The sequence below is a fragment of the Lissotriton vulgaris genome, chromosome 12 (assembly GCF_964263255.1).
Source record: "Lissotriton vulgaris chromosome 12, aLisVul1.2, whole genome shotgun sequence".
Classification (NCBI taxonomy): domain Eukaryota; kingdom Metazoa; phylum Chordata; class Amphibia; order Caudata; family Salamandridae; genus Lissotriton; species Lissotriton vulgaris.
Genome location: NC_141700.1, coordinates 764,372,678 through 764,395,928, shown reverse-complemented (window position 1 = coordinate 764,395,928; position 23,251 = coordinate 764,372,678). Strand labels below are relative to the sequence as shown.

At 43.4% G+C, this 23,251-nt stretch overlaps 1 protein-coding gene across 1 annotated transcript in view; it reads left to right on the top strand.

Annotated features, from left to right (window-relative positions):
• The window catches only part of LOC147678625 (CD5 antigen-like), a 362,152-nt gene that overhangs the window by 162,065 nt on the left and 176,836 nt on the right, over positions 1-23,251 (top strand). The window contains exon 3 of the mRNA XM_086946076.1: positions 2,157-2,471. Coding sequence (XP_086802202.1) covers positions 2,157-2,471 — 315 coding nt within the window. The remainder of the gene's footprint in view (positions 1-2,156; positions 2,472-23,251) is intronic.

Below are 23,251 nucleotides of genomic sequence, written 5' to 3'. Positions count from 1 at the left end.
GAGGGTCTGCACACTCCCATTGGTCTTTCTTTAGCCCCAGGGAGGTGGTGTTCCCCATATGTATATATATTACTTTAAGGTGGCCTATAACCAGAGATTCTGGACTAATGCAGCAGGGGAACAAAAAATTACATGGCAGGGCTGAGTAAATTAAGTGGAAGGAAAGGCAAATTAGGAGGGATAGTGGGGCACATTTTTTCAAATTATTACTTCATTATTTTGTCATTTTTACACAAGGTGATACTGTCTTGCCAACAGTTTCACCACAATTGTACCAGTTAGTAACCAAATACAGATATAAGCACCTTGAAATGACCATTGTAGATTGTAGCCTCCAAAAGTGGACAATACAGTAGAGATTGCCGGGAAAGAGAGAGTGTTGCCTTCCCTCCAAAATACAAACTTAAAATGACCAGGTGCAGGCAACAGTACAGTGCGGAGAATTTGGAACAGAAAGGGGAAGTGAATACTGTCTGTACAGTAGCCTCACTCTCCATGGCACTTGTTCTGTGTAACCCATAAGATAAACACAAAAAGAAAATGCATTTTGCACTCAAAATGTACCTGAAAAGTCTGCTTAGGTAAAAACAAAACAAAAAAACACTGCATGACTTTTCGAGTAATATTATTGGTGAACACATTTAATGCTGCTGTTTCCTTGCTCGAAGGAGAATGTTTCCCCAAACTGACATCTTGTTTACATGAGGCAGTGTAATGACAGATTCTCAGGAATTACATGACATTTTCACATCAGGCTATCCCTGTGAGATGGTCCTTACTGGGTATCTCCAAGGTGAAACCAGGCATCCCCGGCGAATGTGGGGTGAGGCAAGCTAATGCCCAGAGTTGCCGAGTGTGATCCCTGGTTAGAGTAGGCACCGAGGCGAGAATTATCGAGTCCGCTGACCCTGGTCCATGACCCAGCCCATCGGGAATTGAACCCTGGTCCCAGGCCGTTCTCTGCTTCCGGGTCTGCCGCCTCTAACCAGTGAGCCACACCACTCCACACTCCTAGTGCTAAAAAGCCCCCACACATATGTGTGCTTATTTGTGCTTTAGAACTTTTAAATAAATAAATCAGAGTTTACTCTTTGAGAGTTGAGTTGCATCTATTCAGCAACAGCCTTGATGCAGGAGTTAAAGGTGAGTGCTGTGTCTTTTGTATTTTATTGCTGATGCAGGATGAATTATCACAGTGAAAGTGTGCTGTTGATTTTACGTATCATCCGAGCAGGACAGGTATCAAGCCCTCAAGATTCACCAAGGCCCACATGCATCATTGTGTCATTTTGCATTTCTTAATTTGCGAAAAATAAGGAATCGCAAATTAAGAAGTGCAAAATGCTATGCATCATTTTTTTCGGTATTTCTTTGTGATTCGGTAAAAATCGCAATTTTTACCGAATCCCAAAGAAATACCGAATTCTTAAGTTAATTTTCGCAATTCCCATTGATTCCTATGGGCCAAAAGGCCCATAGGAGTCAATGCAAATTGCGAGTGGCACTTAGAAAATTTCATGGGTGCAGGGGGGGGTTCAAAGGACCCCCCCATGCACCCCTGAAATGTATTTTTCGCATCATGTTGCACACACACACGTCCTTGATGCATGTGGGCCCAAGTCTTTAGTAAAGATTGCGAGCCAAGATAGATGCAGGGCAGCAAACATTTACACTTAGGTAGAGCCTTCCTGCCGGCATATTCAAAGTCGCTCAGGAAGGTTTATTCTCACCGCCGTATGGACATATTTTAGAATCTCACAGTTGAGATAACATCTTAGAAGTGTGAGGGTGTAGAGGGAAAAATCGCTGACCAACGACCTACGACCAATGTCCCTGTCAGAAGGATTGTATTATTGCGACCACCATGGTAAAAAGCTGATGAGTGAAGCTGTGTCCAAAGGGACGCCCAATGTATTGATCATGGACTCTCAGTTTCCATGCTTTAGATCTCATTCAAATGAGGAATGCATAGTTGCCAATAGAGGATGCTGCCAACATATCTGCTTGGAGATTAAAAAAAGAATTCTCACATTTTGAAAGGATTTATACTCACATTCTTTGTCACTGAACAGTTACTTTTTTATTGATGAAAATATTATGTTATATTTGTTTCTTTCTTTGCATTCCTTTCCAATGCATTTTTTATCTCTTACCAGGTCCTGATCTGCTCGTGTTGGTGAACGGCCCCTCTGTATGTGCTGGAAGAGTGGAGCTCAAGCACAATGGGGTGTGGGGTAAAGTCTGTGATGATGCCTGGGATGAGAGGGACGCGTCGGTGGTCTGCAGACAGCTTAGATGTGGAGCTGTAAAAAGCTATCAATATAATTCATCATTCGGGATCAGCCCTTTGCCAGTTACGATGAGTAATGTCCAATGCCAAGGAGACGAGTCTGCCCTGTGGAAATGTGCACAGCGAGGCTGGAATGTTAATACCTGTCCAACGGGGCGGAATGCTGGAGTGACCTGTACAGGTAAGAGGTGGAACCTGTTTGTAAAAACAAACTTCCTCACATAGTGAAGACTTTAAACACTGCTGTCAACATACAAAAGTGACTTCTGGTGGCAAGCATTTCATCAGGTGGGGCTGGATGAATCATTACTGCACGTCATTAAACATAACTATACTCTGGAGCCAAGAGTGAAGTTAAAGACCCCTTCCTCACTAGTCAATCACTGCTGTGTGTCGATTCACCTATAAGGTTTCTTGCCTGAGTCTAGCCAACGTCATCTACTGAAGCTTTGTTCAATTTGAAGCACCTAGTGATGATACTAAGACTTATCGATAATCCTCACTACCCTGAGCCCGAGTCTTACCCAGCATAGTCTACTACCCTCCATCCCTCACTCTGCCCATTCTGCCTTCCCTCCACCCTTCCATCTGTCCCTCCTTCCCTCCGCTCTTTCCCTCAGTTATTACCTCCCTTCCCCTGTCCTTCCCGTTCCTCTGTCCATTCCACCTTCCCTCCCTCCCTTCTTCACTCCCTCTCACCTTCTGTCCTTCCCTCCCTACCTACCTCCTTCAACCCCGCCCCTTCCCGTCCTCCCTTGCCTTCTTACCTCCCTCCTGCTATATATCCTGCCCTCCTTCCCTCTCTCTTTATGTCCTGTCTTGCCTCTTTCCCTCCCTCGCTCACTCCCTCCCTCCCACTGTTCTTCTATCCCTCTGGCTATCCTGCCTTCCCTTTCCTCCCGCCCTCTCTCCGTCCTTCCCTCCCTTACCTTCTTACCTCCCTCCTTCTATCTGTCCCACCCTCTTTCCCTCCCTCTCTCCATCCTGTCCTGCCTCCTTTCCTCCCTTCCTCTCTCCCACGGTCCTTCTCTCTCTGTGTCCATCCCGCCTTCCCCCCACCCTCCCATACATACCTCCCTCCCTCCTTCCCTCCCTCCCCTTTCTGTCTGTCCCTCTCTCCTTCCCTCCCTCACTCCCTCGCACCTCTGTAAGCTTGACACTTGCAGGATAGAGGGACGCAAGAGGAGACAGGGAAGAGGGGGTGTATTTCTACTGAAATAAATTAAATACTCACAGAAGTGTTTGAGTGTGTTGGCATCTAGCAGAGGGTAGCTGTCTCAAAGGGGCGAAGCCATTTCATTTTGTTATAACTGAGTTAGAGAAGAAGGACCAAGGGGTAATTAAAATAAATAAAGTTACGTAAAATTATAATCAATACTCGTCGTCCACGAAAATGTTGTATTAAAGGAAATTCTTCTTTGTGGCTATTTAAAACTGACACTGAGTGCCAGACACTTCCGCACTTTTGCACGGTCCAATGGTATTGGAGCACTCACTCCATCCTCTGTATTGTCATAGCGTGAACACGAACCAATGCTATTGGAGAGCTTGAAGTGCTCGCCAGTTACATTCAACAATGGCACATTCATTTTCTCGCTGATCCTGCTTCAACTAAGGTGGTTTTGGTTTGTTGCTTCCTCCCACCCTCTCTATCATTTCTTGCCCATTCCCTCATCCTCTTCTGCTTACTTCCGTGATCAGTCCCTCACTAACTCCCTCAGCGCTACTGCTTTTATTTTTTTTGCACGATCGTCTTCTTCCTTGCTATAGTGCTAATATCAGCCAATGGGATTGGAACATTTCAAGTGCTCACTAGTTACATTACGCAATGACACATTCATTGTCGTATGTAGAGGAAAGCCTAAATTATTTGCCCAGAATCAAAAGCTGTTCAGATGACCCTAAGATTCAAACTTCGTTCTCAAGTTCCCCTGTCAGCAGCTCTGGCCATTACGCCACATCATCCCTTCAAAAGCTTCTCAACTGTTTTCCACTATAGCTTCCACATTTGTTTAGCAAGACCCCATCAGCACCGAGAAGCAATGGCAATGCTAATAGATTTCGGCAATGCCCAAACTACTGGCCTTGTTAATGTGAATGTCTTTTAGCCATGTTGTCTAGCAGCACATCTACTGTTCAGCATGCTTAGCATGCCTGAAAGTCACAGAAAAAGTGCCATGATCTGGTCAGCACAGGCCACGTCATAGCGCTTTTTGTGTTAGACGGTCAGGGCAATAAATTCAACATGGGGTAAAGAGACTCAGCATCGGCTCAAAATGATGTGATACTGGGCTTTCAGTGACTTTCAGCTTTGTCCCCCCCTGCTTCCCTTCCTGGCTCCTGGGATCCTGCACTTCCAGTTTCAGGGGAAGATCTCCTTGAATTAAGAACCAGCATTACTATTGTTAGAATGCTGTTGCTATTTGCGATTAAATTAGCTATGTGCAACTGAATTGGTAATCACACTTGGGGGACAATTCTGATCTCGTTGGGAAAGCCACTCGTCCGAATCAGATCTAGAAGGTTTTCCGACTGAGCTGTGCCCCTGGAGTCCTACCGAGCGAGTACAATGCAGCCATATGCTGACAGACTCGGGTCGCTCGGACACCCATTTAAGTCAATGGGAGCCGGTCGTATGACGCGTACACAGGCTGCCATTAACTAAATGGGTACGTTGTGAACAAGGACGCCCCCTGTAGTGTGTACGCTTTGGTGCCATCCGCACCATACATGTATGTGTAGGGGGGACCCTTGGGTCTCCCCTGTGACAAATTCATAAGGCTACGGGTGCAGGGGGGCCCTGTACAGCCCCCCTGTCACGGGGCAAGGAGGAGGACGTAGACAGCCAAAGTGAATTGCAAGGATTTTAATTTGAAATGCAAGGGAGTTTCTGTCTGGTCTGTTACTTCACAGTCCTACGGGGATTTGAACCACACAAAGTCTCTTGTTGGTGAGGCGATCCAGGAACTTCCTTCTCCTAACCCCGGTTCCCTGCGGGAGGTAGCGGCTGAAGTTGAGGATCACAGCGACCCGCTTGTCCTTCGTTGTCTCCGGTCCAGGAGGTGGGAATAATAAAAAAAGAAATAGAGGCCTTTAGTTTCAGGCACAATGTTTGTTTAGGGTTTCGGAAGGGTTGTAGGGGATCAGCCAGGTCCTACTGCGTGTGGAGGGGAGGGAAAACCGACACCGGGAGTAACGAGGAACAAGCTACCCAGATGAATCCCCGCCTTCTCCACCCATACATAGATGATCCTCCCTCTTCCCAGGGCCCAGGAGTCGCGAACGCAGCTGTTGGGGTCACGTTCCTCCGTGGACGTGGCGGGGCGAAAAGCGATGTTGGCCTCCCAGCTTTGGCGGTCTCTCAAGGACGTCTTCCGGTGTCCTGTAGCACGGCTCGGGTCTTGCGGCCTCGGCGTCTGGATCCACAACCGCTGATGCTTCCTGTTTCTCCTCGAGCTCGTCTTCATTGGCTGTCTTGGTTTTGGCTTCTGTCGTCACACTGGGCCCCGCCTCCAAGGCGAAAGAGAGAGAGAAGGACAAGGAAGAACAGAATAGGAAGGAAAAGAGAAAGAGGAAAAGCAAATAATAAGTAATAACAGCATTGCAGTGATAGTATTAACCGATTCAAGATTCAAGATTTTTCAAAATTTATGGAGGTTGATAACTGATAACATTAGATGTGGATAGAACAGCTTGTCTGGATAAGAGTGATGTTAATGGTAACCATAATAAATCGTTTTTTCATCATTAAAAGAATAGAAGTAGCATGTGCACTGTCCAATCTATGATGATGACATAAAAGCCCTCACCAAAATGGAAGATCTTCATTTAGTGTGATTCCAGTGGTTACATCGGTATTCATTTACTTTTGATTTGGTATTAAAGTATAGTATTTATTTAGTATGCATGAAGACTAAGTAGTATGCCCAGAAGCCGAAATATGCAAATGAGGGAATACTTGTCCTACTCAACTACCCTTCAAACACATAATGAATGCTTCAATTGATTGCTAAAAGAAGACTAGTAGTATTCTAGAGGAATAGTATTTGAAGCTTAGTAGTATTCTATTAGGGTTTATTTGCTGCTCTTGTGCTATTTCAAGAGCAAAATGAAGGGTAGTCTCATTGCTTGTGACCACTAATTGAAGACTAGTGGTATTCTTTGTGAGCAGTATCTGAATACTAACGGCAATGATTGTATGGGGAGGTTCGCGCGGGGGGGGGGGGGGGGTTCGCGCCAGTGGGGGGGTTCATGAGGGGTGGGTTGGCGCAGGGGGGGTTGGCACAGGGGGCAGGGGGATTGGTGCAGTTATATTAATGTGGTCGGGACCATTTCTAGACTTATCATGGGGGTGCAAGTGTTCCATGACGCTCACCTCAGTTTTATGTTTTAAGATAGCCGGATCCTGTTCGGTTTACTCTCCTCTTGCAAGTTGTGTATCGTAGATACATTGTCTGTAGTATTGTTTGTGAATAGCATGTTTTACCTTCCAATACCACAGAATTCTTTGTCCACAGCTGGCCAATTACTGGTTAGTAGTCACATTTGCCCTATCGCTGGAAAACCAAGATCTATATAAATGATGACGTAGAAAAGATGGATACGCAGCAGAGTAACAGATTTCTTGATTATGGTACAAACTCCTAGTTGTTTTCCCTTTAGTTTGTCTGCCTTAAAAGTCCCTGAATCTTGGCACAGCACCAAGTAACCCTGACATGGTGATCGAGTTCTTAGCAAACCCCCATAGCATAAAAATACTGCGATAGAAAACGTGCATATTACAACTTTGACATAAAATGGACAATGACAGGACTGCACATATTTCAGTTTGTTTCAAAGAGGACTGAGCTCCAGAGAAGCAGTAGATTTCCCAACAGGTCAGCTGGCGTTTGACTGAGCCTGCCATAGCCCTGCGCTGCCTGGCCTGTGACTGGCCCTGTCCAGTCCAAACCTTTTACGTGTCACGTGACATAGGTTTTGACGTTAGCGTAGTCGCCACTTCTCTTTTCACACCCCAACTGTCAGGATATCCCTATGTTCCCAGAGCTCAGGCCTCTTTCAGCTTTTCTCATCCAGTCTTCAATTGCATCTGTTACTATGAGCAGTCGGATTGCCTGGCAATGCTTAAATAACGCCCGACTTACCTCAGAGGCTGGCAACTTACCCCACCTGGTGTCCACGACACCTGATCCGGGTGCGTGAGCAGCGATGGGTGCCGCGCCAGAAGAACGACTGACAAACCACACCAGTTGACAACTGCAAAACTAAACAGATTTGAGAAGCTTAGTCCTTGAAGTTCAGGTATTCCTGCCTCAGTGGCGCCATGAAAACGCCTCACGCTCGGTGAAATAAGAATTACACTTGGAACTGTTACCACTTCTTACCATTTCAAAGACAGCACATTCTTAATTGTAAATAACCTACAAGGGTGAAGCATACGTGAGTTGATATTTAAGAAAGCCTGAGGGGAACATGTTGTGTGTTTTGGGGCACTAGAAAATGTGTCGTTGATATGTATTAATTTCAGAGAAGCTTGAGGTAGAAAAATAGCTCTTTGCGTATATACCCCCGTAGAAAGAACAGGCGTTTGAAAAGCAACTCAACCTGGTGACAAAGAAGGGTCTTCCCCAGTCAACCAAGCCCACTGCATCCACCCAGGTCCAGGTGCACCTCATTGCTGGGATTCCCTCTTCATGGTGTCCAGGCATTCTTCAAGCATTGGTGCTCTGCAGCAGGCCTGATACCCATATTCTGCAGGTACCTTCAGTCTCATACAGGATAGAACTGTATAGGTTATTAGAGTGGATCTGTGCACAGAGAGAAAGATACTTTACCTAGAAAGCATGCAGTAGAAAGATTTATACTTGCAAGAAGTAGGCCTCAGTGTGTTCCACTCCAGGAAGGTTTGTCAAGCAATATACCCAATAGATCTGTGGGGGAGGGGGAGAGCAGGGTAACAGGCAAAAAGAACATATATGATGTGCCCTGGTGATTCTAATAGCATGACCAGTACTTGTTGTACTTTCAGCAGTAACCCAGCCCACAACCATTGCACTGTCACCATAGATAGTCATACTCAAGACACTATACTTTAGACATAACCTCATCATCATGCCTGCGCCCAGGGCAGCCCCAGAGCCCTAGGATTGGCACAGCACTGACTCACAACGGCTGTCCCCGAGAACATAAACACCAGCAACACACACTCTGCTAATAAAATCACCCTCTCGAGTGCACAATTTCCCATGGTACAACAGCAACCAGGTTTGTGATACGTATACTACAAGCATTGGCAAAGTCAACAGGTTGGTCTTAGTCAAGCACACATTTGTTATAAAAAACGAACAACTGGTTAATGGATACAGGTACCGAGTGACCTGCAGCGGAACACAGCCATGTAAACAAGCAGAAAAGGGGATCAGTTTCCCTGCCTGCCTGGGAGGGTTTGCCCAAATACGGGGAGGGTCAAGCCCGGACCATAGGGGGCCTGGTCTCTGAAGGGACAGGGCAAGAATTATGGTAATAGAAGGAAATATGGTAACAGTCCATATCGCTGCAAATATTTTTGGGCAGATTTTCAGTGTGAACTCAACCAAAGTGAAGTGGAGCGGTATGACTACCAATTAAAATGCACACAGTCGCATTCTTCTTATTTCATGCATGTAAGATTAAGTGATTTGCCCTGAATAACAGGCTGTTGAGTCCACATCGGGACTCGAACCCCGTTCCCCAGTTGCAAAGCCGGCAGCGATGACCGGTAAGCCACATTGATCACTTCCAAAGCACACTGAAAATACCTTTCCTGCAGCTGACCAAATTCAACTTGTGCAACACGTTTAAAAAAACGAGAAAAAATAGTATGGTTTATGGATCATTTTTATCTTTCCAGTGCATTTTACATCATGTCAACTAATATTGGATCCCATTTTGCTGCAAATAAAGTGAGCAACAAGGATTACAACCTGCAAGAACATAACTGTTTAACAGTACATTTCTAAAATCCGAGCTAGCTTTAGCTTCGAAACGCACAAATAAGCAGTTTTTCATTATTAGGCAAATGTTACTGTCGTGATACGAACCTTCAAACTGCGAGTATTCCTGGATCTTTGGAGAAATTAACCGGAAAGAAATTAAGGGGGCCAGAAACAGTTGTTCGGAGCCGGGCCCGCACCCGCGCCAGGGCAGACGTTGTGACTAAGCTACACGTCTGTAACACGGCCGGGGCACCCACTGACTGCAAGCAGTTGCACAAAGTATTTATATAATGTAAATGATTCAACACACACACATACTCAGATGGCTGCAATGCACCCCTCAGTCTTTCTTACTCATTTAATCGACATATTATCAGGCAAGCATTAAAAAGAACATTTGACACTCTGGCCTGACACTTACATGCCAGGACAGCAATTCCGGTTAGAGTCTGATCACAAGTTTTCAATCAACTCCAATCCATTGGGAATGGCGAACGTGCGTGCACTCCCGGCGATCCCCATCAGAATCCCTCAGGCTCACAGCAGGGGCAGCAGCTCAGAGCGGGTCACTCAAGAACATTGATTTAAATTTACCGCCGCGGCCGGCCGGGCGGTAAGAGCAGCGCCATCACGCAGCCTAGGCTGACAACCTCCCAAACTTTGAACTGCGGTCCTATGAGCCAGTACGCAATCAATGTACGTCATCGCGTCAGCCATACGCACGTAGAACAGGGAAAAAATACTACTCACAAAACGGGAGGCCACAAGCAATCTAGCAAAGTATCCAAACGTGCAAAAAGTGGCAATAACTGGAGAAAGAATAAAATATGAAAAGTACAGAAATCTAATTTAAAAAAAAAAGGCGAATGTGAAAAAATAATAAATAATCCAAGTAAACAAGCATTGAAAATTAATTAGGTCTCGCCCTCCTTTAAGTTAAAGCAATTCTGTTCGAAATGAGGTGGCTTTTTAGCTTTGCTTGTATTAGTGTCTTTCAAACTTTCATGTACATAGCAAGCATATGTATGCATATATGTATATATATATATGTATGCATGCATTTATATTTGTATTTACATAGATATGCAGATTATATACATGTTTATATATGTATGTATATATACATATATATATATATATATATATATATATATATATATATATATATATATATATATATATATATATATATATATATACACACACACACACATATATATGTGTGTGCATATGTGTGTGGGTGTAGAGGTAGAGAGTAGTAGAGAGTAGAGAGAAGTAGAGACTGAGTAGTACAGTGAGTAGTAGATAGTGAGTAGTAGAGAGTATTAGAGTGAGTAGAGTATAGTAGAGTATAGTAGAGTAGTAGTGAGTAGTAGAGAGTAATAGTGAGTAGTAGAGAGTGAGTAGAAGTAGAGAGTGAGTAGTAGAGAGTGAGTTGTAGAGAGTAGGACAGAGTGAGTAGTAGAGAGTAGTAGAGTGAGAAGTAGAGAGTAGTAGAGAGTGAGTTATAGAGAGTAGAGTAGTAGAGAGTGAGTAGTAGAGTGAGTAGTAGAACATGAGTAATAGAGAGTATTAGAGTAAGTAGAGTACAGTAGAGTAGTAGTGAGTAGTAGAGAGTAGTAGAGAGCAGTATAGAGTAGTAGTGAGTAGTAGAGAGTGAGTTGTAGAGAGTAGAGTAGTAGAGAGTGAGTAGTAGAGTGAGTAGTAGAACATGAGTAATAGAGAGTATTAGAGTAAGTAGAGTACAGTAGAGTAGTAGTGAGTAGTAGAGAGTAGTAGAGAGCAGTATAGAGTAGTAGTGAGTAGTAGAGAGGGAGTTGGAGAGAGTAGAGAGTGAGTAGTAGAGAGTGAGTAGAGAATAGTACAGAGAGAGTAGTAGAGAGTAGTAGAGTGAGAATAGGGAGTAGTAGAGAGCGAGTAGTAGTGAGTAATAGAGTAGTAGAGAGTGAGTAGTAGAGAGTGAGTAGAAGAGAGTGAGTAATAGAGAGTGAGTAATAGAGAGTAGTAGAGTGAATAGTAGAGAGTGAGTAGTAGAGAGTGAGTAATACAGAGTGATTAGAAAGTAGTAGAGTGAGCAGTAGAGAGTAGTAGAGTGAGAAGTAGAGAGTAGTAGAGAGTGAGTAGTAGAGAGTGAGTAGTAGAGAGTGAGTAGTAGAGAGTGAGTTGTAGAGAGTAGAGTAGTAGAGAGTAATTAATAGGGAGTAGTAGAGAGTGAGTAGTAGAGTGAGTAGTAGATAGTGAGTAATAGAGAGTATTAGAGTGAGTAGAGTATAGTAGAGTAGTAGTGAGTAGTAGAGAATAGTAGAGAGCAGTAGAGAGTAGTAGCGAGTAGTAGAGAGTGAGTAGGAGAGAGTAGAGAGTGAGTAGTAGAGAGTGAGTAGTAGAGAGTGAGTAGTAGTGAGTAGTAGAGTAGTAGAGAGTGAGTAGTAGAGAGTGAGTAGAAAGTAGTACAGAGAGAGTAGTAGAGTGAGCAGTAGAGAATAGTAGAGAGTGAGTAGTAGAGAGTAGTAGAGAGTAGTAGTGAATAGTAGAAAGTGAGTAGGAGAGAGTAGAGAGTGAGTAGTACAGAGTGAGTAGTACAGAGTGAGTAGTAGTGAGTAGTAGAGTAGTAGAGAGTGAGTAGAGAGTAGTACAGAGAGAGTAGTAGAGAGTAGTAGAGTGAGTAGTAGAGAGTGAGTAATAGAGATTGAGTAATGGAGAGTGAGTAATAGAGAGTAGTAGAGTGAGTAGTAGAGAGTGAGGGATCCGTTTTGCCTGCTGTCTCCTGGAGCCCCGTTGGGCATTGGAACCTGTGAACCTGTGTGCAAGGAGCCCCGTTGGGCATTGGAAATCGAGTGGGAGAGCTGCTGCACAGGAGGACGGGACTGCGAGGCCCAGCAGGCTGTGCGTGTGACATCGAGCACACCTGCCGCCTCTTCCCGTGCCTCCGCCCCCTGCTGACCATTGAAAACTCCTCGCGGCCCCCGCTCCGCGGGTGCCGCTCGTAGAGGAGACTTGACCCGTTTGCCTTTTTGCCTGTTGCTGTGGGGAGCCCCGTTGGGCATTGTGGTCGGCGCCTGGAGCCCCTGGAGCCCCGCTGGGCATTGTCACCATCCGTGTGGGAGAGCTGCTGCACAGGAGGACGGGACTGCGAGGCCCAGCAGGCTGTGCGTGTGACATCGAGCACACCTGCCGCCTCTTCCCGTGCCTCCGCCCCCCTATTTCCACTACCTGTATAATACCTGGTCTGGCAACGCGAGAGCGGGACTTCACCCGGGACAAAGCCCGGACTAAGGGCGGACCCTCTGAGACCCTCCGAGAACCGAGGAGACCGGACTGGACATTATACTCTGGTATTTATTCTGTGCCTCCTGTTGTACATTGTCGTGTCTTCGTGCCCTTTATAAACATCGTTGTGATTTTATAATTGTAGCTAGCATGTCTGAAAAACAGGGAGCATTGTTAAACAAAACTCTTAATGATTATTTCACCAAAGCTTCCCCAGACATGCCTTTGGAAACTGCCCTGGCAGAGCGTCGTGCCGAGCGCCGCCGCTCTGTGGAAAGCTTTAAAAATCGGCGCTTGTCGCCATTATCCATAGCTCCCGCGAACACTATTGTACATTCCCAGCTAGCTGACGTCATTGTCCACACAATGGACAGTCAACATGTGGTATCAGCAGTTAGCACTCCCTGTACAAATAACTCTCTCCAATTGGACCCGATTGGCCTTGATGTCATTACACACACGAGCACCCCTAATGCTCCAAGACCTCCCACTCCCATACCATCCAAGGTAGTGCGCAGTAGAGCAAAGAAACCCACGTTAGTTCCAAGGGTACATGGCCCACCCCCATGCAAAAAACGACGAAAAGGGGGGGTTCAAGCGCAATCAAAACTAAGTCACTCAGATTTCGGGAAAAAGGCTAAAGGTCCTGTAGTCAGCACTGTCACTACACCTGTTGCTAACGAAGGGCCTATCACCATTGCTTCTCCGCCATCTACTGCTGTGGCCATAGACACGGAGGACATTATGGAAGTCTCTGTGCAGTCTAAGACGCTTATTATAGCTCATGATCCCGCTACCTTAGATTCTATAGAAAACTTAATCAAAACCTACTCTGCATCGATCTTGGAGAGGCTGCTTGAAGTAGAATCAAGACTAAACTCACTTGAACGTGCACTGGGAAACAAGGGCGATCTGGTTTCAAAAACATCAAACCTAATAACGCACAAAACATCTAGCGTGACTAAGCCCAGCCCAGTCGCCCCAGCTCCATCAGTTAGTTCCACGCCATTGGTGATCCCCTCTATTTTGGTGCCTAAAGGGAACACTACAACAACTGCTCAATTAATCCCACCCCCAAAAAACTCACAAAACACATTGGCTTCTAAACAGGCTTCTGTCATAAGTAAACCATCTAATGAAGCGGCTAGCATCCCAAATGGAAACCAACCGACGGAAGCGAGGGGACAGAAACCAGGATGGGGAAGGACCAAACCAATCCCAAATCCAGAATTATCACCAGAGGCAGTGCCCTTTGTGGTAGTCCTAACAGGGGTGCCGGTGTTACCAACTAGCAAGAGGGAGGGCTTTGCACAACTAAAAAATAAGATCATGCATTGGCTAAGTCTATACAGGCCAATAGCACCTCATATAAATGGAGAAATTGTCCATGTCCGACGCCTTCAATGGTTGGGAAGCAGACCAAAAAGCATTGAGGGAGACGTGGTGGTTGTAAACTTTAGGGATCCCAATGCAGTACAATTTGTACTAAATTGGCCCCCGGGCATTACAAATAACTGCATAATACCCAGACCATTGACATACTTTTACCCTAGGTCTGTGGTTTTTCCCTCCCAGCAACAACCAGCCTCTCACATAACATCTCAAATTACATCCTGTGCCTATCCACCAGTTATGCAGAGGGCTGGCATTACACAACCAATGATGCAACCACTTATTAGACCTAATCCCATGAAGCCCTTTTATCCACTAAACCCTCTACCTGCACCTGAAGCTTTTGGTTGGAATTGTGTCCCATATAGGCAAAACAAACCCAATAGAAGAATGGATCATCTAAAGCCCTTCACCCCCTTAGAAACCTTTAACAGATTTGACATCTTTAGCGGTCTAGATGACTGTGATTGAAGCCAAATGTCTAAGGGGTTGGATGGAAATGAATTGTTGAATGTTGAATTGTTGGGGGGGGGGGGGATCGGGAGTGAACCTTGTTTACAAAGAGCTGGTGTTATCACTAACGGAACCACATCTTTGGAGGATGTAATCGTATTACCTGTGTTGGTCCCTATAATTGGGGACAGTCCAACAATAAGGGGAAGAGTTGTACTCCAAAATGATTTGGTGTTTTCAGAATCTGATGTAACCAGCCAAGAATGCCATATCATAGTGCCTGAGGTGGTGGGAGGTGTACTGACGAAAAAAATTCAGGAACCATGGCAACTCATAAAACTGGTTTCCTGGAATATAGCTGGGGTTTCAAAAAACCTAAGGGACCCGGAATGGTCAAGCTTTATTGATACCTTTGATTTTTGTATGATGCAAGAGACCTGGTCGGTTGAAACCACACACAGGCTAGGTTACAAATCCTATGGTATCAGTGCGATTCCCTCTAGGAGTGGAAGACCCTCGGGAGGGTTGTTGATTTGGGTAAGGGTTAACCTAAAAGTGAACATAGAAGTGGTGGATACTAACTCCCCTGACATATTGATCTTGAAAATTAATGTTTTCAAAGGGAAAAAACTTTATTTGGTTAACGTTTACAACAGACCAACACCCATGGCAAAAGAATCTTCTTTACTGACCCATCTAGATCTCCTTTTGGGTAACTTGGACACTAGAGAGAACTATGTGATCATGGCAGGGGATTTCAATTGCAATTTTGAGCCCGTTGTGGGGTTCAGTGACATCTTCTTAGAAGAAGATGAGGCAAATGGTATCCCTGTTTTAGATAATATTAAAACAGTTAAATGCTGCCCCCAGGCCCTCCAAATGAACAGACTATGTGCCGAACACTGCACTAGAGCATGCAATGGACGGTTACCATCTGATGTTAAGAAAAAGCCTACCTTCTATAGAGGGAACTATAAAAGTAACATAGATTTCATTATTGCCTCAGTGTCATCTTGGGAATTCCTTCTTGACACGGAGGTAATAGAAAGATTAGAAAGTGATCATTTCCCTCTAGTCCTCCAAATCAAGGACTCCCTATTAGGAGATTCAGTTTTCCCTTTGACTGGAGAAGTAGCCAATAGTGACCAAAATGAGATACATATCAGCAATAACAGACGTTCACTCAAATGGCCACTAATATTGGATAATGGCGAAATTATAGTAGAAATCTATAAGCTTTTTGCTAGCATCTTTGGAGGTTACTTAAATGACAACCCAAAGGAGGGGAGTGGTGGCTTATTTATGAAATTACATCAAACATTTTTTGATGCCTTAAAGCCCCTAGTCACTAAGATGCCGAAGAAAGGGCAGCAGAAAACACAAAATTTGCCTCATAGCAAACCCTGGTATAACAAGGACTGCAGGGAGTCCAAGAGGGCACTTTTAACCGCGATAAAATCAAAGGTTCGAACAGACATTTTGTCAGCCAGGAATAACTATAAAATGGTCCAAAAGATATGTAAAATGGCATGGGAGGAAGCAAAATGGGCAGATCTGCTGCACGCAGCAAAAACTAGAGATAACATAGCCTTCTGGAGGTTGATAGCGAATGGGAACCATCAAGGCAGAGTGGTCAAGGACGTCTACTTAGACGAACAGACATGGGTAAACCATTTTTCTAACCTCTATAAGGAATATGAGGCACCAATTTTAGATAGAACCCCAAGTAATGCTATTCCGGGGGATACCCTGGATTTTACTCTAGGTGAGACAGAATTGGCAATATTCCAGATTAAGTCTGGTAAAGCCCCTGGGTTAGATAAGATTCCGGGAGACTTGTACAAGCACGAACCAAAAATTTGGGCTCCTTACATTAATCATCTGTGTAACGAGTTATCCCAGAGTCTGGACTTCCCAGAGAGCTGGAAGGGGGCTGAAATAGTTTTAATATATAAGAAAGGTGACAGGATGGACCCCTCAAACTATCGCCCAATAAGCCTTATGGATATCTTACAAAAAATCTATTCAAGACATATCCTATTTCGAGTTAATGATTGGTTGGAGGAAAAGGCAATTTTGTCAAGATATCAAGCGGGATTTAGATCCAAAGTTAGTACCATTGATCAAATTTTCCGCTTTTGTTGCCTTTATTGGAAGTACATCAAGATTAAAAAGGGACAACTATATGTTATTATTTTTCAATTCAATTCAAAGACCTTTCTCTTCAAGCAAGCTTATGTCTAAGATTCTATGTCTCCCCTCTTGGTCCTTCCTGACCTTTTGCTAGGCGCCTTGATACCTTCGGGTTATTGTTCTGCGCAATACAAATTATTTTTCAATTCAATGTCGCGTTCGTCGACTTAAGGGCGGCGTTCAATTTAGTCCCACGTAACTTACTGTGGGAAACATTAAGCCTAGTAGGGATGCCACCCACCCTGATAGCGCAAATAAAAGAACTTCATAGAGGCAACTTTGCCAGAGTACGATGGGGCCCTAAAGGTGAATTAACTCCAAAAATCCCAATCGAACGTGGTGTGCGCCAGGGGTGTGTACTGGCCCCCACATTGTTTTCGCTATTTGTGAATGACATCCCTACATACTTGGAGGGATGTAAAAATGACTCTCCTAAGCTGAATGGCGAAAAAGTTACTTCCCTATTGTTTGCGGATGATACTATTTTGATCTCCCAGACAAAAAAAGGTCTCCAAGCTCTTCTAAACTCCTTTAACGATTACTGCATTAAGGAAGGATTGGAGATAAATGGGAAAAAAACAAAATGTATGGTCCTAAATCCAACCAAGACTGACAAGGGTTGTCTAACTTTGAATGGACAAAAATTGGAATCAGTTCCACACTTTGGATATCTAGGTGTAACCCTGGACTCGAATTTTACCTGGAAAGCCCAACTGGAAAAATGCAAGATGATGTTTAACCAGAACACCAAACCCATCCTTAGAGAGCAAGGCCAAAGTACAAGTAAGGCCTTGTCTCCTGCAGTTGAACTTTTCAAATTTAAGGTCCAACCTGCAGTGCTATACGGCTCAGAAATCTGGGGCCCAGGGTCTAAAGATACCTTTAGGGTCTTGGACAATAACTTCTTGCGAAGTTTGGTCAGAGTCCCTAGAAGTACTCCGCTGGTCCCACTTCAGCTCGACCTAAATTTCCGTAGAACGGACCACCACGTTATTCTACGTCCCTTATTATTATGGATTAGGTTGTGGCGTGTACCTGAGCTGCAAGTATACAAGGATGGGTTAATAGAAATCATGGAGCTTGACATCTTTAAGGTGATACCCTGGTTTAAACATATTAAATTCTGGCTTACCCTACTAGGTTTGTCGCATTACTGGGAACATCCTGATTCACTTCTGTCCCAAGCAAAAACTATGGTAAAAAAGTGCTTTTGGTCGTATATTATGGATATGATCAAAAACGCTTCTTCTAGTGGGTCACTTGTAACAAGGTTTCTTACCTTTAAAGATGATCCATTCTTCGAGACCTTTCTTGATGAAATAGAACCACCCTTAGCAAAGACCCTATTTCTGAAATTCAGATACGGAAATCTTCAGATCGGTTCAACATTAGCCCGATGGTCTGGTGGTGTAAATTCGGAGAATCTTGTAGAAGATGAACTGTGTACCATATGTGGATGTAACCAAAAAGAAAATGAATTACATATCCTCTTTTTCTGCCCAGCATATGTCCAGGCTAGAAAAAGATGGATTAAACCAATATGTCTAACATTAGGTGTAAGATCATGTTCCCAGGCTTTAAGGATCCTTTTGTCTAATACTAGTCAACCCATTGTATTTAGTGTAAGCAGATTCTTGCACAGTATCTTTTTCCAAAGAAGAAAGTTGGGTTACAAATTGTGAGATGCTGTTATGTTAAAATTGCCGTCTAGTATTAATTGAGGGTTAACTAATGAAATTTTATCCCTGCTGCCTATAAGTGTTCTCACCAAGTATTGTGGATGTTTTAAATATCTTGACTCAACTTTAAAATCGACATGAAAATTGGATGTATTTATATAGTATGTTGTGCATTTTTAAAAAAAGAAATGTTTTATTGTATTAATGTATCTGTTCTTTTATGGTATTCATGCCGAAATAAAGATTGAAAGAGAGAGTAATGGAGCGTGAGTAAAACAGAGTAGTAGAGTGAGTAGTAGAGAGTGAGTAGTAGAGAGTGAGTAGAAAGTAGTAGAGTGAGTAGTAGAGAATAGTAGAGTGAGAAGTAGAGAGTAGTAGAGAGTGAGTAGTAGTGAGTAGTAGAGTGTGAGTAGTAGAGAGTGAGTAGTAGAGAGTGAGTAGTAGAGAGTAGTAGAGAATGAGTAGTAGAGTGAGTAGTAGATAGTGAGTAATAGAGAGTATTAGTGAGTAGAGTATAGTAGAGTAGTAGTGAGTAGTAGAGAGTAGTAGATTGTTGCACAGAATATGAATGAATGAACCGAGTCTTCTCATGCGCAAACTTAGCCCAATGGGCGTCAAGGCGCCTAAATCAAATATGACAGCAAGATCCCCCATTCTACAGCCTTCTCTCATTGGTATGCCCTCTTAAAAAGGCAGGTTTTAAGAGCCTTTTTAAATGTCTCAATTGAGGGAAGAGTTTTTATTTGGATAGGGGTAGAATTCCAGAGCTTCGGGGCAACCACGGAAAAAGCTCTGGCTCCCCATCTGGCTAATTTAACACGCGGAACAGCCAGTTGACAAAGTCCCGAAGAGCGAAGATCTCGTGTAGAATAGTAGTGAGTAATAGAGAGTGAGTAGGAGAGAGTAGAGAGTGAGTAGTAGAGAGTGAGTAGTAGTGAGTAGTAGAGTAGTAGAGAGTGGGTAATAGGGAGTGAGTAGAGGGTAGTACAGAGAGAGTAGTAGAGAGTAGTAGAAAGTAGTAGAGTGAGTAGTTGAGAGTAGTAGAGTGAGAAGTAGAGTGTAGTAGAGAGTGGTAGAGAGTGAGTAGTAGTGTGTAGTAGAGAATGAGTAGAGTAGTAGTGAGTAGTAGAGAGTGCGAAGTAGAGAGTAGTAGAAAGTGAGTATTAGAGAGGAGTAGAGTGAGTAGTAGAGAGTAGTACTAATACCAGCATGACCCTCCCCCGACCCCTAGTCCAATCCCTACACTCAAACACTACCCTGCACGACCCCCCAGCACTACCCTAAACCTTAAAACACTACCCTACACTACACAAACACCACAACACTACCCTAAACCCTAAAACACTATCCCCAGCATGCCCCTCCCCAGACCTCCAGCCCGGTCCCCACACTCAAACACTACCCTGCACGACCCCCGAGCACTACCCTAAACCCTAAAACACTACCCTACACTACAACACTATCCAGAAAAACTACCCCCAGCACGACCCTCCCCGATCCCCCAGTCCTGTCCCCACACTCAAACACTACCCTGCACGACCCCCAGGACTACTCTAAAACACTACCCTACACTATACAAACACCATCACACTACCCTAAACATTAAACCACTACCCCCAGCACAACCCCCAGTCAGGCCCCCACACTCAAACACTACCCTACACAACCCTCCAGCACTACCCTAAACCCTAAAACATTACCCTACCCTACACAAACACCACAACACTACCCTAAACCCTAAAACACTACCCCCAGCACAACCCTCCTCCGACCCCCAGTCCGGTCCCCACACTTAAACACTACCCTGCATGACCCCCCAGCACTACCCTAAAACCTAAAACACTACCTTACACTACACATACACCACAACACTAAACCCTAAAACCTTACCCCAGCACAACCCTCCCCCAACCCTCAGTCCAGTCCCTACAATCAATCACTACCCTGCACGATCCACCAGCACTACCCTAAACCCGGAAATACTACCCTACACTACACAACCACCACAATCTATATATATAAAAACGAATGTATGTCTGACTGTCTGTTTGTCCTTTATGCATTACTACACCATTCATCCGATCGCCATGAAACTTTGGGAATTTGTTGAGTACACTCCCGCGAAGGTTTCTTGCATACATTTTTTAAAAATATCGCCCCCCCAGAGCCCTCATAATCTTTCAAATACTGATGTACGCACCAGACGGAAAAGCAACACATCGTGTATCCATAAGCACTCGAATAAATAAATAGAAATAAAACACCATTCATCTGATCGCCATGAAACTTTGGGAAGTTGTTGAGTACACTCCTGCGAAGGTTTCTGGCATACTTTTTTAAAATATCGCCCCCCCCAGGGCCCTCATAGTCTTTCGAATACTGATGTACGCACAAGACGGAAAAACAAAAAAATTGTGTATCCACAAGCACTTGAATAAATAAATAGAATTAAAACAACATTCATCCGATCGCCAGGAAACTTTAGGAAGTTGTTGAGTACACTCCCGTGAAGGTTTCTAGCACAATTATTTTAAAAATTTCGGCCCCCCAGGGCCCTCCTAATCTTTCGAATACTGATGTACGCACCAGACGGAAAAACAAAAAATCGTGTATCCACAGGGACTCGAAGAAATAAATAGAATTAAAACGACACTTTGAAATGTTTTCCATATTAAAATAAATATGTTTCAATAAAAATGACACAATGTAAATTGAATGTTATCATAACAAGTTTCCTTGAATTTCCTTTCTTCGGAGATTGCAGCAACGTGCGATGGGTAAGCTAGTAGTATAATAAATAAGGAATAAAAATAGTATAATAAATAAGGCACCGATCTACCATTCAGCATGCAGCTTGAATAGAATGTTAATAGTAGTCTGAGTAAAGTCCAGTAGTATTCAAATTGTTTGTATTCACTAAATGTTCTGCATTGTAAATGAAGACTATGCAATTACAAATAAGCATGTGCTTAGTATTTTGTTAGTATTCAAAAAGTACCACTGACATATCAGTAGTCATCATGCACTAGCCTTCCCCAAAAGAACACTATTGAATACTAGAATTGGCATAAAATAGTCTTCGAATGCTATAAAAAGACAGGTTAACCACTAAATGTAGTATTCGACTTTGGTAAGGGAGATTCCACCAACCAGTAAAATTAATTTTAGTGGTGTCTTTCTAATTTGTGGCGATAATCTGTAGGGAAATAGCTATAACTAAACTCCCCTACACTCCCTTGAGCGTACCATATGGGGGTAAAAGCCTCCTAATAAAATATGCAAAATATCAGAAGAGAAAGTTGTGTACAAAATTTCATTCAGCTTCTTCCATATGAGCAGCCACAGAATTTTAACCAAGGGGCGAAGAAAAAACATGTGTAAAAAGGCACTTTTATCATGGGAACAAGACCATCATTTTGCATTATTAGTCAGGTGGAACTTATGAAGGTCCTCCGGGGTCAGGAAAAGCCTATTATAAAAATAGTATAAGGATTGTGTTGTGCTTGCTAAGCAAGGGAAGTATGAATCTTAGCCCAGATGGAGCCCCAGTTCTGGAAAGAGAACACATTGAGCCAGATGCTTTCATATGAGAAGAGGGATCCAATGTGAGAGAGGGAAGCTAACTTTGTGGGACCGAGGAGGAATCCTGTGAGAGGAGAAGAAGAAGATAAGTCTTTCTTAAGATGTAGATTAAGAGTGGCATGATGAGAGGATGTGTCATATTTTCACTGAATCTCATAAAAGTCCATAAGAGAGCCATAAGTGAGTATATGGCCAATGGTTATAATACCTTTGTTAATCCATTCTTTCCAAGAAAGAACTCTACTATTTAGCTCGAAGTACGTATTGTACCAAATAGGAGTTTGGGAAAAAATATCTATATGGGAATTATAGCAGCAAATTAAAGGTTTAACAAGAGCTTTAGAATGGGCAAGTATAGGAGAGAAAAAGGTCCTAGGGGGTTGAGAGATATGAACTGCCGCGTTTCAAGACAATGGAGTAAGTTAGGCTTGCTCCCATTGACCCTAGGTAGTTAATGTTGTGTGTGGGTTAGTCGAAAGAGAAGTCCAAATCTATGTCAGTATAAAGGCGGAATGATAAAGACTAAAGTTAGGAAAATTGACCCCTCCAGAGCCTTAGGGTTGTTGAAGAAAGTTTAATGAGATTCTAGGCTTGCACTTGTTCCACAAGAATTTGATCAGAGAACGGTTAAAGGTTTTAAAGAAAGAGAGTGGGAGGGTAACAGGTAGCATGGACAAGTAGAAATGAACTATTGGTAGCAACATCACGTATTTTAATCGTTGCTAATCTACCCCACCAAGATAGAATTAATGGGGACCAACCCTCCATCATTGCCGTGATTTTCGTAATAATTTCATTAAGGTTACTTTTAATGTTTTCTTTAATGCTATTTGTATATAGGATACCTAAACACTTAATACTTTTTGAATTCAATGTAAACCCTGTATCTTTAAACGTATCTAGTAACCATTATTTATTTAGGGGCAGGACCTCTGATTTATCTATATTAAATTTATATCCAGAAACTATAGAATATTCATTTAATAAAGAGAAAAACGCTGGTACAGACGTGATTGGGTTAGAAAGAAATATTAAGATGCCATTCACATATGCTGTAAATTTAATGTCAATGTTCTTAAATTGAAAGCCAGTGAACTTTGGAGAACAGCACAATTTTTCCAAGGAGGGTTCTAATGCTAAAATAAATAAAAGGGGAGATAAAGGGCAACCTTGTCTAGTTCCCCTTTGGAGGGAAAAATAATTGGACTGATGTCCGTTAACTCAAATAGAGGTGGAAGGCGCAGTGTATAATAACTTAATGAATTGAATGATGTGAGGACTGAAGCCATGCCATTTCAATGCTTCAAAAATGAACTCCCATGTCACTCTATCAAATGCCTTTTCAGCATCTCGAGTAATGGCAGCCACAGGCGAGGTCAACTTGGAAGCCAAGTGATTTATATTAAGGAAAGATCTAGAAT